General features: G+C 50.9%; 2 protein-coding genes across 2 annotated transcripts; both read left to right on the forward strand.

Annotated features, from left to right (window-relative positions):
- The first annotated feature begins 2043 nt into the window (after positions 1-2043).
- On the forward strand, positions 2044-4005 carry LOC120410319. The gene is made up of 6 exons (XM_039555544.1): positions 2044-2534; positions 2836-2900; positions 2995-3147; positions 3330-3478; positions 3755-3902; positions 3994-4005. The coding sequence occupies exons 1-6, from the start codon at positions 2429-2431 to the stop codon at positions 4003-4005; spliced, it is 633 nt and encodes a 210-aa protein (XP_039411478.1). The 5' UTR covers positions 2044-2428.
- Positions 4006-4015: 10 nt separating this feature from the next.
- LOC120410321 (maestro heat-like repeat-containing protein family member 7) lies at positions 4016-6761 on the forward strand. The gene is made up of 9 exons (XM_039555545.1): positions 4016-4325; positions 4415-4552; positions 4824-4938; positions 5111-5248; positions 5504-5680; positions 5807-5962; positions 6123-6224; positions 6598-6681; positions 6747-6761. Exons 1-9 carry the CDS (start codon positions 4192-4194, stop codon positions 6759-6761), a joined length of 1059 nt encoding a protein of 352 aa, XP_039411479.1. The 5' UTR covers positions 4016-4191.
- The last annotated feature ends 8371 nt before the right edge of the window (positions 6762-15132 follow it).

Genomic DNA, 15132 nt, shown 5'->3' on the forward strand with positions numbered 1-15132 from the left:
TCAGGCTCACCTCCACAAGGAATGCCAGGGCAGGCAGATCCCAGCGTGGCTTCTCCCTGCTGAGCAGCCTGAGCAGGTGGAGTGTGATCTGGGAACACAAGGGTATGGAGACACAGGACATTTCCCTGGCAGGGCAAAAAAGGAACCAAAACCCTGAGCTGGGGGGCAAACCTCTCCCAGGACAGACTCACACAGGTCTGGTCTTTCCCCACCAGCCTGCAAGGGGACCTGGGCCCTTTGGCAGGTGTCTGCTCCTGGGCACCCTCCTCTCCCGGCCTTTTGCAGTCTGCTCAGCCATCCCCCAGTGATGAGGCCCTCTGGCCCACGACCACAGTGCTGTGTAGCCAAGATGCCCCTGACACAGCGCTCTGGGCCTGTGCAGCTGCTGCCACCATGGGGAGGATGGCGATGTCTCCTCAAGCTGGCCTGCAGAGTCGCTGCTGCCAAAGACGCTCTGGACACCAGAGAAAAAGCACCAGAGTGTGCACAGGAACAGCAGGACCCAGAATGCCTGTACCTCCTCAGCAAGGTATCTACAGCAACCAGGATGCCAAAAGAGGGGATGCTGTGGGCACAATTTTACATGGTTTGGCAAAAGGCGTCAGGGAAAGCGGTCACAATGGCTTTCTCTTGCCTTGCCAGCCTCACAGCGATGCTTGGCAGCTTCAGCTGCAGCCTGTGCCCCTGACTGACTTCAATGGCCGTGCTTGAGGGCAGACTCACCTTCCACAGTCAGGTGTCCCAAGGCACCGGCATTGGTGCCATCGCTAGAGACTTTGGTGGGACACGAGCCCTGCGCTGCAGCTGCTGACCCTCTCCTCCATTCAGGCACCTTAAAGACACATGCATGAGCTTCTAAACTCTAAATGCAGAATTTCCTCAGAACAAAGGAATAAGCAGCAGAAGAAAATGCTGAAGAAAAGCAGGGACTCGTGGCTGAGGTTCAGGGCTGGAGGGAAGTAAGCACTTTGGTGTCTGCTGAACAGATGGCCCAGGTCACAAGCTCAGGCTCTGCTGGTAGAGGATTCTGCTCTGGTCTTGCTGGAGGCCGTTCCCTACCACTGGACAGCCCTCTGTTGTGCCTGGATCGAGTCTTCTGGAGCCGTGGGAACAGGTGTTTTCCATGTCCTTCGAACAGCAGAAAGTGGCAGGACATGTCTGCTACCAGTGCTTGTCTTGGCTGCTTCTTCATGGTGCTGGGCCCATAATTAGAGACACAGAGCAGGTTCTCACATCACAGAGTTATCCCTATCCTCTGCACCTCCCCAGGTACCTCCCTTGTTCACCAGGGAAAATCACTGCTCATGCCTGTCCATTCCCTTGCCCAGCAGGCACCCAGTTGTGTTTGGGCATGAGCTGCTGGCCGCAGCCAGGTAGGCAGCAAGTGGAGCATTGAGCATCAGAGACTGGGCTGATGTTTTTTTCCAGAAAGTAAGAAAACCAGTCAGAAGAACACAAGGAAACTTGACAGTATCTCTGTAAGAATCTAATTGTCCTCTGAGAGTCAACAGTGGATGGTGGTTTTGTGCTGCAGATAATCACTTCCAAGCAAAAATCATTCCAGGAAGGAGCAACAGCTTCTGCCTTCTGACAGATACCAAGTGTTGCCATCAATTGCTCCAGGTGCTCCTGCCAACAGCCGCCTGCAGGAAGGAGCACAGACCCCAATGCATGTTCGGCTTCTGTGGAAGGCCTTGTGCCCTTCCTGCTGCAGCTGCGTCGGCAGCTGTGGGGGCTCCTTCTGCTGCCCTGAGCAGGCAGACCATAGGAGCATCTGCTTATTGTTTTAACTGTTCCTGAAATTCCTCAATGGCTGTCTTAGACACTCGAGGGAACATCTTCCTTGCAAGCTGGGGAAGCTTGGGTGGGGAGGGGGTGTTGCCAGGGCACGTGCCAGTGTGTGCAAGGGCTCTTTGTGACGTGGTGTAGCATGGTCACCATGGGATGGAATGGGACAGGGTGTCCCAGGGCCCTTTGTGACACATGCTGACATAGGGGCTGGCAGAAATGCAGCCACGCCACAGTGCTTGGAGCACACAACAGGACAGGACGGGACAGAGCGGTGCCGTGAGGAGCCCCCACACAGCCAACTCATTCCTTGCTGACCTGGAGCTTTTCCAGGGTGTTACTGTTGCAGGTGACCTTGAGGCCAGACTGTGGGTCGTGGTGACCCATAGCCTTCCCAAGGTTTTTCTTTTGCAGGTGCCCTGGAGGGCAGTCTGCAGGACTTGCTGACAGAGAGCCTTTACAAAATGTCTCCTGTCACTGTGGCAGGAGCCCTCGAGGACAGACTGCAGGACTTACTGTCCTGCAACCTTGCCAAGGCTTCTCTGTTGTAGGTCCCTTCAAGGCACAGCTATAGCACTTGCTCACCCAGAACTTTTCTAAGACATCTCTCTGGCAAGTAGCCATAAATCCAGACATTGACATGGAACAGAGACCCCCCAGCATACCCAAGAAGGTGGAAAAAGGCCCTGGTGCTGCCCCACCTCAGCAACGTAATGAGATGGAGCAGTTCCAACTGCTGCAGAAGGGTGAGTGACAGAGCTGGGCCACAGGGCTGGTGCCTGCAGCCAGCTTGGCCCCATCCCATCCCATCCCATCCCATCCCATCCCATCCCATCCCATCCCATCCCATCCCATCCCATCCCATCCCATCCCCTGTGGACATGCCCCTGGAAAGGACAGAAGAGGGACTGGGACTGAACCCCCTGAACTCGTGCTCCACCCCCTGGCTATCCCAGGGCTGTCCCTGCCTGGGGGGCGCAGGGCTGGGCTGTGTTCTCTGGCCTCTCCTGCAGCTCCTCAGCTCTGGCTGTGCTTGCTCTTTGCCAGATGCAGCCATGGATCGGACACAAGAGCAGAACTTTGCCCATAGGTGCTGGCGCTTTATAGGCCAGGTACTGAGAGCCATCCCCACCTTCTCAGCCAAGAATCATGGCTGGAGCACTCAATGGATCATCCCTCTCTTCCCTATTGTTCCTTCTTTTGCAGATGTTTGCAAACCTTACAGGCACTAGGTGTCGAGAGATGATCACCATGCTGACCAGGGCTGCGGCAGAGTCTGACCCCATGTCCACTCAGAGCATAGCTTCTGCTCCCAGCCTGGATCTTTTTGGGGAGAGAGTTGTGTCCAGTCCGAGTCAAGTAAGCAGCCTGTGGCCAGGGCTGAGTCCCCCCAGGAATCATGTGGGGCCCCAAGCCAGGTCCACTGGGCCTCCTCAGCCTTTGAGGCCAGCCCAGTGTAGTGGGAAGGGAAGCACTTCTTAGGGGAAGCTGGGTAAGTGTCTGCTCTGACAGCTCTCCAAATCTCTCTGTGCCTTCTCCAGGTGCCAGGCTTTGTTAGGAACATCCACCAGAGGCTTGTGTCCAAAGTGCCTCCAGATGACAGGCTGTTCATGGACATCCTGAGGCTGACTGATGCACACCCCACTGACGTTGCAGTGACCCTCCTGCGCTGTGCCCCATCATGTGACAGGTACAGGGCCCACCTGCCTTGAGGGCTTAGGTTTAACCGGCCTTTAGGGTCCATCACTCTGTACAGCCAGTCCAATGGGGTCTGCTAGACAGGCAGAGAGTTCCAGGAGCCACCAGACCCTCTGTTTCCCAGCTCTGGGATGTCAGCCCCTAAGCCTGCTGCTAGGCTCCTTCCCTACCCCTCAGAGCACTGTGGCTCTGTCACCTGGGCCCCTGTGGCTGCCCAGGCCATAGTGCTCTGGCTGAGACCCTCCGGCACACATCTCTGGTCCTGCAGAGGTGCTGCAATCATGTGGAAGACCATAGCCTCATCAGGAGAAACACTGGACAAGGTGCTGCCAACACTGCTCCTTGTGATGCAGGACTGGCCACTGCACAAAATGTACACCTCTGATGGGGACAATAAGGATGTCTTTGCGCTGGCTGTGAGTTTCTGGAACTGGCCTTTGCTCACCCCTGGGTTGCTGCTCCAGCAGCTCCCCATCCTCCTTCCCCCACTGCATCTCCCTGCCTCAGGATCTGGGCTGAAACCTGGGTTGGAGGCAGGTTCAGGGACACCAGGCCTGGTGCTACCCTGCATCTCCCCTGGCGTCTCTCTTGCACGCTCAGGCCCTGCCACTCAGCACTGAGCGCTGTCTCTGGGTGGTTTGTCCTTTGCAGGGAACCAGGGTGGTTTGGGAGATTCTCCGCCTGCCCTGGTGCCCAGAGCCATTTATGGAATATTCCCCCCATCTCCTCATGGCTCTGCTCTTCCAAGTTTTCATCAGTACAGAGCAGATGCCAGAGGAGATCAGTACTTTCTGGAGGAGATGTCAGAAGGAACATGGCCTTCCCACCAGCATCAACAGGTGCTCCATCCCAGTCCTCCTGTCACTCCCATGTCCCCAGGGCTGAGGCCTGGGCTCCCAGCGTGACCTGGGCTTTCCTCTGCACACAGGTTTGCAGTGCAGACCCTGAAGGCCCTGCTCCGCCGATTGCAGTGTCTGGATTTACTGGTGGCAATGGAGCGCAAGCGTGCCTGGGACACGCTGCTCTGTGCTGACACCCACCACTATGCCGTGGGTCTGCTGGCCAGGTGAGAGCCCCTTCTCCCCACTGCTCCTCCTCTTTGTGCCCGGGACACCCCACAGAGTCGCCGTGGTCATGGGCCAGAGGGCCTTGTCACCAAGGGACGGCTGAGCAGACTGGAAAAGGCCAGGAGAAGAGAGTGCCTGGGAACAGCTGCCTCCTAAAGTACCCATGTCCCCTCGCAGGGTGGTGGGGAAAGACCAGACCTATGTGAGTCAGTCATGGGAGAGGTTTGCCCACCCATCTCAGGGCTGATGGTGCCTCTTTCCCCCTGCCAGAGAGATGCGCCGGGTCTCCATCCCCATGTGTTCTGGGACTGCACTCTGCCTGCTCAGGCTGTTCAGCAGGAAGGAGCCACGCTGGGATCTGCCTGCCACAGCATTCCTTGTGGAGGTGAGCCTGATGGCCAGCACTGCCTCGCTGAGCTGCCTCCCAGCTCTCTGCCCTCCCGTAGCCGCAGCTGCCTGGGACGGTGCCCGCGCCCTGCGCTGCTGCCTGGGCCCAGCCCTGTGTGCTTCCGGGCTCCTGCCTGATGGCTCCCTTGTCACTGCCCTGTGCCTTTCAGGTCCTCGAGTGCCTGGACTTGAGTGAATGCGGTGACAGTGTCCTGGAGATCATGACAAGGCACTTGCAGAGCGAGTCCAGGGAGATGCATCGCCTGGCAATCAGAGGCCTCATGGTGCTCAGCAAGAACCCCTCGATGGTGAGAAGGAGGCAGTGGCTGAAGCCATACTGGCAGCATCGGGGCTGGGGAACTCAATCACTTGGAGCTAGCTGGGCTTTGGGAGTTGTGGCAGCTGCTCCCAGCTCTCCTGTGTCGCTGGTCAGCTGCCTGAGTGCTTCGGGACAGGCCTTTGGCCTCTGGGCTCCATGGCAGCAGGGTGGGGTTACACTATTGGAGCAGTGTTGGCGGTGCAGCCGTTCATGGATGCATAGCACAGCCTTGTGTTCCACACAGGCCAAAAAAATGTGCAGCCTGTCTGAAAGCCTCATGGAGCTACTGAGGAATGCAGATGGAGAGGTGGTCAGGATGACCCTCTCAGTGTTCCTGAATGTACTCCTGAACAAAGATATCCTAATATCCAGCCCCACGGCCCCAAGGCTGGCTGAGGCACTCCAGCCACTCTTCAACAATGTAAGGCTCTGTGCCCCCAGCCACTGACACTGGGCTGCTGCCTGGAAATGTGGTGCCCTGTGCATTTTCGGGCCTGTGCAGAGGGGGCCTGGAGAATGCAGTGCTGAGTTTTTTCCTTTCCAACAGGACAACAGCCTTGTGCAGTTGCTCTCCATTCAGCTCTTCCAAGAAGTGATGGAATTGGTAGTGGAAAAGGGAAAAAAGCCCCTGAAGAGGCATGTGAGGCAGAGCCTGCTCCCACTGTTCTTCCACTGCCACGATGAGAACCAGCGTGTGGCAGAGGTGAGGACTCTTGGGCTGCTGGTGTCCCCCCGGGAGGGAGCTTGAGTGTCTTCCTGCCCTGGCACCTCACGGGCTGCAGTCTCCTCCTGGCCTTGGCACAGGGACGCACGTCCTGTGCCCTGGGCTGCGGTGCCATCTCTGGGTCTCTGCTGCTCTCCAGGCTTCTCGGGAAACGCTGCTTTGTGCAGTAAGGTTTCTGAAGAGAAGGGATCTCAAGCAGCTGCTGAAGATGGAGGACTCATGGAGCTTCTGTGAGCGTCTGGTAAGGAAAGCTTGGAAGCCCCAGCCCCAGCCTGGAGAAGCCCCCTGCCCCCAGCACTCAGTGTGCAGGGCCGGCAGCTGTGCTCCCCGTCCAGTGCTGCACCCAGGGGCGCCAGCCTGTGCCCCACACGCTGCTCCCTTCCCTGGGCCACGCGGGCTCTTCTCCAGGCTCCTCTGGCCTTGAGCCAGGAGCCGATGGAGTGCTGGCCCAGCTGCGTAGCGCCCGACCCTCTGCCCTCTCCAGAGCACGGTGACAGCGGCTGCTGGCCGGGCATCGGGGCTGTGCAGGCAGGGGAGGCCAGGGCCAGGCAAAGGGAGCGCCCGGCCAAGGGGCTGAGCCCGCGCCAACCCTTCCCTCCTGGTGCTCTCTGCAGCTGGCAGAGGACAGGAGCCGAGCGGCCGAGCACCTGCGGCAGGCCCTGCCGTACCTGTACAGCCCACAGGAGCCCCTTCGAGAGGCCGCTATCAGGTCCATTGGTGAGCCACCCATCCGGGGTCCTGGTCCCTCCCTGCCTCACTGCAGCAGGATCCGGGCTAGGGGCCATGACAGGCTCTGTGTTTCCAGGGATCACTGGGATGCTCATGAAAGGGCAGCCAGAAGAGCTGCAGCTCATCTGTGAGGGTGAGTGAGGCCAGTGGGCTGGCAGGGGCAGCTGCAATCCCTGCCCTGGCTGCAGAGGGTTCTGCTCCTTTGTGTGGATGAGCGGCAGCATGGGCAGAGCACAGAGACATTTCAGGCGTCTGTGGGGGATTTGTGGCCAGCATCTTCCAGCTGATCTTGTTGTCTCCTGCTCTCTCCAGGCCATGGCAGGAGTGCTGTGGGGACGGTCTTTTCAGGGGGTTTCCTCACAATGACCCTGGGTCTGTTCTCTGTTCCAGCCCTTCAAGCCCTGAGCACAGATGACAGCCCTTCTAACACAAACCTGATTGTTCAAGTCATGTTAAACGAAAGAGCTGAGCTACTAAGTTCATCTTCTGGATTGAGACAACCAGGACAGCACCAGATCCCATGCAAGAGGAGACCAGCTGGAGCTCCAGGCACAGCTGATGCTGGGCATACCTGAGCCTGCCTGGAAACTCTGGTGGCTCCTGGCCTCTCCCTCCCTCTCTATTGCTCCCTCCCTGCAGCCCTCAGACCCTGCCTGTTCCCTTCTCCTGCTCCCAGCTCATCCCTCTGCTTTGCTTTCCATTAATAAACAATTCAGCTTCTTCACCTTATTTGTGTCTCTGTGGAGCTGAAGTGGAGCAAAACCTGAGCCCTGGAGCACACAGGCCCCATCCTGCCATTCTTTTCTGTGCTGTGTTTTGTGCAGAGACAAACTAGGGGAGATCAGGCGGGAAAGGTCCCTTCCATGAAGGTCCAGTTTCACATTGTGGAGTTAAAGGTCTTGCTGAGCACACCGAAGGTCAGCAGTAGGACAAAGACACCAATTCCAGAGTCTGCAGTGGCAATAAAGATGCTGAACTTGGGATTGAGCAGTTGGTGTGGTGACTATAGAAGGATAAACTGGAGTCCTAAAACTTCTTTGATGCTGCGATGTTTGCTCAGCAGCTGAGAACTTGTGTAGAGTTGTAGTTTTTCTCTCAGCTTGGGAATCACAGAATCCCAGAGCAGCTTGTCTTGGTAGGTATTTTAAAGATGCTGTAGTTCCAGTTGCCCGGCTATGGCCATGGACGCCTTCCATTATAATTGGAAGAATTGGACTAATCCATCTTTACCTTCCCCCCTCTGGATTTTGATCTAACGTGAAAATATCAGCTGGTTAAAGTGAAATTTTGTAGCTCACAGAACTAGGAACAAGAGTTTCCAATGGGAACAGGAGTTTCCCAATATCCCGTCTAAACCCACCCTCTGGCAGTGGGAAGCCATTCCCCCTGTCACTCCAGGCTCTTGCCCAGAGTCCCTTTCCAGCTCTCTTGGAGCCCCTTTAGGCCCTGGAAAGGGCTCTAAGGGCTCCCTGGAGCCTTCTCCAGGCTGAACATTCCCAGCTCTCCCAGCCTACCTGTGTAATGCTCCAGTTCTTGTGTCACTTTGTCGAGACTGACGTAACAGCACGACACTTGTTGTAATCCAAAGCCGTAAAAGTTCTTTTATTTTCTCTACTGCTACTCTTACACCTCTTCACAATTGCTGTGGCTTATTGAGATTGGCTGCTTAGCAAACAATGACAAGGCTGTCTAACAAGCAATGACCATTCAAGCAGTAATTAGCTATACAAGCAAAAATATAGTTGTTGCATATTATCCGCAAGTTCTTCCTTGTACACGCTTAACATCCCATAACAAGAACAACCTCTCCTTGTGTCCAGAACGTCTTCTTTCATTGATTAACTTCTTGGCTTTCTCTGTGGGTTTCACTGAAGCTGCAAAATTTCATGGTAAAAAATCTCACGGGTAAGTTCTGACTGTCTTTAGGTCTGACTCTGTGATGCTCTCAGTCCAGCTGTCACTCTCATCACTCTTGGAATACTTCCTGGCCCTTCCTGGCCTCCTCTGGCCAGGATCCCTTGAGGATCTCTCCATCCATCCCAAAGCCACCACAGCTCGCACAGACAGAAGCTGCCTACAGGAAGAATCTGCCCTAAGGGAAGAGCACACACAAACCTTCCACTGTTGGAAACACAGAGCTGGGGAAGAGCAGCCCAACCTCCCAGCACTGAGGAAGGAGTCTTGTTTCACTGGAGACAGCAGCTCCCCCTGTGGCTTTAAACAAAACCAAAGGCACAGTCATTGATTAGAGGCCAAATAAAACAATGTCTTCCACTCCTGCCCACTTCTCCCTCAGAGAACTGACAGGCCGCTGAGTTCAGACAACTCTTCTTAATGAGATGATAGAATTCTAGACAATGGAGAAAAACCCCTCCCCTTTCTTCAGAAGTCTTGGAAAGTTCACTTCCAAACCCAGAACCAACCAGGCCACCTCTTTGCCTCAGGTTTTTTCCAAGGGAAGGATGGCTCTTCCATTTTTTAACAGCCCTGATGCTACTTTTCCATCACCAGTTACTCAGTGGTACAAAACCTTCATGACAGTACTTCTAGTTTGAAGCTGAGAGACTCCATCTGCTTCCTTGTTTACACGAGCTCACACCTTGGAAATTGTCGCATCTCCAAGGTCCATCAAACTCTTCCCAAATTCCACTTGAATCCTCTGCCGTGATTAGACGCAAAGCTTTCAGCTTCAAATCTTTCATAACTGGAAGACCAGACCCCACAAAGCCCTTGACCATCCACTTTTCTGTAGCTAGCTCTAGTCTGGGAAAAAAACCTTCAAGCCAGACCGTTTTCCCATGGTTTTCTGTTCTAGTCTAAAAGACTCATAAGCTTTACTACAAAGGAGTTCAAATCCACAGCGAAATAACTTAGATCCAACTGTCTCAGCAAAATAACTTATTTCTCTCATTCACCCCATCAGAGGTCCTGGTGGGACCATCAAGTGGTACAGATGCAGTATGGAGCAGGGAAAGAATTAGGATCATATCTCTTCTCCAAGTCCAATTTTCTCAGTGAGGTTGTCAGACGGGCCTCCACTAAAACTCCAGTTTTTCTCTCCTGCAGGAATTTTGAGGCCCAGGGAATGGCTGTGCCTAGGAGGTTTGCCAAAATCTGCTACAATTTCACCGTGTGAATCGCCAGCAAGCTCTTGGTGCTGAATGATGAAATCCTGGAGCTAAGAGATGCTTGGGAGTATTCTGGGAGCTTTCATGGACTCGGCAGGGGTAAACATCATAAAGTTGCACCAATCAGCACTTTGATAAGTCTGATCACTTGGGGTTATATCTTTAACATAGGGGGATCTCATCTTTCCCTGTTGCAGCCATTCAACTGTTTTAAGCTTATAATTAAAATTGACGCAATAAACTGCTTTTGAGGACCCCAACAGATCTAATTCTTGGGGTTCCTCTGGTGCATGGGGGAACAGCTGTGACCACTCGTCCCAGGAGCGGACTGGGTCGGGCTTTTTTCCAGCAAACGGATATTCATTAGGTTGGAGTGGAATCTGACCAGGCATGTCGACATAGGGTCTTCAGCACCGCTCATCGACAAACACATGGTGGACTGGTTGAGGGCTGCTGCCAGTGTGGTCCAGACATTCACTTTTGGCCGAGGCACAATTCACGCCGCAGATGGAATTACAGTCAGGATTGTAATGAGCTTCAGATAAAAGATCTCCGTGCTCATGCTTGCGGGTGGGTAGGTCTCTCTGTAGAATTGAGCAAAGACATGTAAGTATGGGACTTAATACAACATAACATAATACTTCTAGCTCCCACTCTTTTCAAATAAAGGTAAGTAACCGGGAGGAGGGTACAGGTAAGTCCGTAAGGGATAGATGGGGTTGGGTAGGGATACATAGGGGTATTAGCAGGGGTAAACAGAGTTGCACGGAATTGTCTGCCAGTGGTGACCACAAGGTGCTTTTTCAGTTTCTCCACCTCCTTCTCCACGCCGCACTGATGACATCTTTGGGCTCTTCACTGTTGCGTGGGTTTAGTTGCTTCTCAGATTGCAAATGTTGTGTTTTCTGTAAAAATGGTTTGACCCATTTTCCAGGGACCCATTTCAACCCACTTGGGGTGGACACACAGGCGTACCCTCATGCCCAGGTTAGCAACTGATATGGGCCCTGAACTTGCTGCATCTTCGGGTCTCTGATGAGAACAGGTGGGTTTTCTTTCAATTTTGCCTGCTTAGAGGTTGTAAAATGCCTCAAAACAGGGGTGGTTAAGTTCTTCAAAAGAGTTATTTAAACAGTTGATAGTAAATAAGGCTTTACACAGCCTAACCACAGGTGTGTTGACTTCCACTCCTCCTTGTTGTTGTTCTAAAACTCTCTTAAGGGTATGATGGATCCTTTCAATAATTGATTATACAGTTGGGCAGATTGGGATACTGGTAGTGTGAGTAACTCCCCACTGTTGAAAGAAGTCTTGGAGGGCTTTGGAAAGGTATGCTGGTCCATTGTCTGTCTTGATTTCTTTGGGGACTCCTAAGGCAGCAAATGCCTGTACTAGGTGTCGTTGTATGTCTGTTGCCTTTTCTCCCGCATGCGCAGAAGCATAAACCACACCCGAGAACGTATCCACCAATACGTGGATGTATTTGTACTTTCCAAACTGGAAGTGGGTAATGTTATGAAGGTGGTGGCTTTTGTGGGCTATTTATATGTTTAAAAGTTGATGGGTTGATATATTGTTGAGTGTCACGATCCGCTAATACAAGCGAGGGTCATGATGGTTCGTTTATAGATCTCAGAGTGCAAAAGGACACAAGGGATTTCAGTTTTCATCAAAACAGTGCACCTTTATTAAGTGCCCACAACATGGAAATGTGATAGAGGAGAGAGAGATAAAGAAAAACAAAGTAAAAGAATAGACAGGAAGAAAAGCAGGGGGAATAGCTACCAATGGATGAGACAAAGTCCTCGTGGTCTTCTGCCAATAGATTTGCCTTCTTTCCGTGGGGAGATCTCGTCTTGGTTAATTTAGAAAGTCCCTTTATAGTTCTTTTGAAAAGCGAGGGGCAACTGGCCAAGAGGTGGGGGAAATCTCCAACCATCGTTATGAGGCCTGTTGTTTTGGGAAACGGGTACAGGACAAGCGTGCAGGACGGACCGTTTTTTTCTCTTCAGCATAGTTCTTCCCGCCTTGGCAGCAAGAACGGCTCAGTCCACTGTGACCTGCACTAGCTTCTATCAGTTCCCAGTGGCCACAGCTGCAGGCAACACTTGGCAGACTTCCCACCTCAGCCAGGCCAGGACTCCTGTGTTCAGTCTCTGTCCTCGGCGATGATCGTGAGGCAGATGAGGGATCTTCAGACCATCTCTTACAGCACCCCGTGACTCACGATTGTCATCAGGAGAGCTCTATCAGCACGATTTTGCAGTGTTCTTACAAAGTCTTCAGGACTCATCAATGTTGGTAGCATATCCCAAAAAAAGGTATAAAAAGTAAGAAAAGAAAAAAAAATTAAAAAAAAATAAGGAAAAAGAAGGAATAAGTAATTTTTAAATCAAAATACACATGTAATTTCATATCACATCTTCTCTTATTTCAATACTCGTGTAGTTTGTCTTGTGTCAGTAACCTTAGGGGTGTCCACAGTGGATGGGATATTGACCAAATTGTGGACATCTACTACAGATGTTAATTGTGTTAACCGTTTCATCATTCTCCAATTCATGATGTATAAGATTGCTGATAAAACAAAGCCAATTAAAACTAAAATCAAGAGAACAAATATGGGATGACACAATTTGTTCAGGACACCTGTAGCAGTAGCTGACGACCCAAAAAGAGCATCCCACCACCCGTGTTCAGCATCTTTCTTTACTCTTTCTAGAACACGATGTATTTCTTTCCCATTGTGATGAACAGATACCAAGGTTTTCTGTTGGTGTCTCTTGATCTTTTCCAAAATTTCAATTAAACCTTGGTGAAGCAACAGTTGCTTTACCAAAGTAAGGTTCATCCCAACGGAGGCAGGCAATAGTTGGTGGATCAGTGTGTAACTGGATTGTAAAAGGTGATAGGAAGTAACTGGGGCTAAATAAGAGAAATCACATCCTGTGATTTTAGTAAAGTTACAAACACAAAAATTTGAATGATTTTTAGTGTCTACTACTACATTTTCTATAAATACCTTATCACAAGCAGTTCTTAAGCATGCACATCCAGTGCCTATATATACAAGCACTGTTTCAGGAATCTTGTTAGGATGAATTTCAAAGTGACAGATACTTAGTTCTGTGTCTAAACAAATGTCTTGAGCTCTAATTGCATTACTTTCACAGATGAAGCCTTGTTGTTCTCAGACAATACAAGTTTCCAAATTAACAGTTTGCCACTTCTCACCAATTTGATGGGCCCATTCTCTGTGCTCGAACAGCTAGAGAATAGCTCCATCACGATTCAGCCCTAATGCAATGATAGGGAATATCGAATGCACTAAAGCATTATGTATGGTTAGTACAAAGGCTGTGGCTGTGTTTGTGATGGGATTGTAGGCAAAATCCACTAAGTTCCACCAGGATTGGAATTCTCTTTCAAAATCAGTGGCACTGTCCCAGATGATTTTCTGAATTTCAGTAGGAGAAGTGCCTTCTTCGCCTTCTCGTATAATTGAGGCAGCAACTGACTGCATCCACAGTTGAGCCTGGATGCAGCTGAGAGCCAAAGAAATGTTGTTTTGTGTAGCACCGAGTGCATCAATTATCAATTTGTGGTCATTCACATTTACCTTTTCCCAATTTGGTCATATGTTTGATTACAACCACTGATGCGTTCCCAAGGCTAGTAAGGACGACTGCAGTGGTGGTTGTATTTTAGTCAAATCTCTAGTTGTGGCAGCCAATTTATTCGTTAGTACTTCTGAATCAATGCTATTTAAGATTCCCAATCCTGTACCTACAACACTGGTTATGTCTCTTTGCGTTCGTTTCTTAGACGGGTTCCGCTTTTGCAACCAGGTTGTCCAGCCCTCAAATGAACAAGCTGGCTGAATTTCTGAGACATTGTTTTGCATCAGCAGTTTGACTTGTTTAAGGGACCATGCTGGATTGAACAATATTTGTTGTTGGCCTGTTTTCCTGATTATATATGGTCCAATTTCAAAAATTCTCGGGCTCAGCATAACCAGTGGTTGGGTGTTAAGTATTACAACATCAACTTCGAGTTCCCCTCAGTATTTTGTATTGTTTTTACCACATATGTCTTTATGGGAAAATTGTACAGCAGTTAAGTTTAGCCAACAATCTTGATTTTGAATTTCAGTAAACAAAACACAGCTGTGAGGTCCAATGCTATAACTGTGTATAGGTTTGGTACCATAAAGGAAGGGAAAACATTATTCTTGTCATCTAACACTGCTTATACCATGGTATGTGACTACTGCTCTCAGTATGGGCTTTGCTAAGGCCTTTATTTTGAACTATAAGTTAAACCTTTCAGACTTGGCTGATCTGCTGGGTTATTTTGCCAATTGCAGGTTACATAGGTTGGTTTGGTTAAGGTAAAGTTATACCAGAAGTCAGCTGGTTCGTTTTTGCAAAGCTTCGTGATTTCAACATTGTTGGTACTGGGGTCTAAGGTGTAATTACCGACATTCTTCTGACGACAACACAGGATGAAGGGGGTTTGTTTGTCACACGCACACTCCATTGTAGGGCAGAGTTTGGCTGTAATGTTGGGGTGCAAATCGCTTTTCCCATCTGGTTTTAGAAAATTCCCAGCTATTGCAATGGTGGAAGCTTTCTCGTAGAGATCTTTCTACTTTTCTGCATCCTACCTTAATTTTTTCACTGATTGTTCCATTTAGGATTCTAGTCCAATCCTTCAAGTCCCATACCCATTCACTTAGACGGTATACCTCAGGGTTGTACAGTACTACAGTCGCTAGGTTTGGGTGACGATCTCTGGGATAGGATCCTAGTGCACTAGTGTACCTAATGGTAGCTTCAGACCATGGCCACCCAGCTGGTTTTTGGCCATGGTGTTGTGGTAGGATGCAGATAAGTATTACTCGTCTTATCATGGTTTATGTGGTCTTCATGTCCCTCCGAGTTCTTCTGTGAAAAGTAAACACAACAGAGTCTGCCACCAAGAGGCAGAAAATTAAAATGATGGAATTATCCAGCATGTATGCATCCAATGCTCTCTCCCTAGGGCATCAGAGGCTACCCATGCATATTTATTCAGAGGGCTTTTTAGCACTTGTGGTACTCCTCCTCCAGTAGGGAGGTCTACCAAAACAGGTTGCCCAGGGTAGTGTGCAGGATTCTTAGAATCATTTGGTCCCTGTAGTGAGGGAATTATGCTTGGAGCTGTTGGGCAAAAGGCAGTGATTTTGGGACACGCGTTTACCCCCCACCTATCATTCACACCTTTCACAGCTTCCCATAGCTGAACATCCCA

This window comes from Corvus cornix, chromosome 7 (assembly GCF_000738735.6).
Source record: "Corvus cornix cornix isolate S_Up_H32 chromosome 7, ASM73873v5, whole genome shotgun sequence".
NCBI lineage: Eukaryota > Metazoa > Chordata > Aves > Passeriformes > Corvidae > Corvus > Corvus cornix.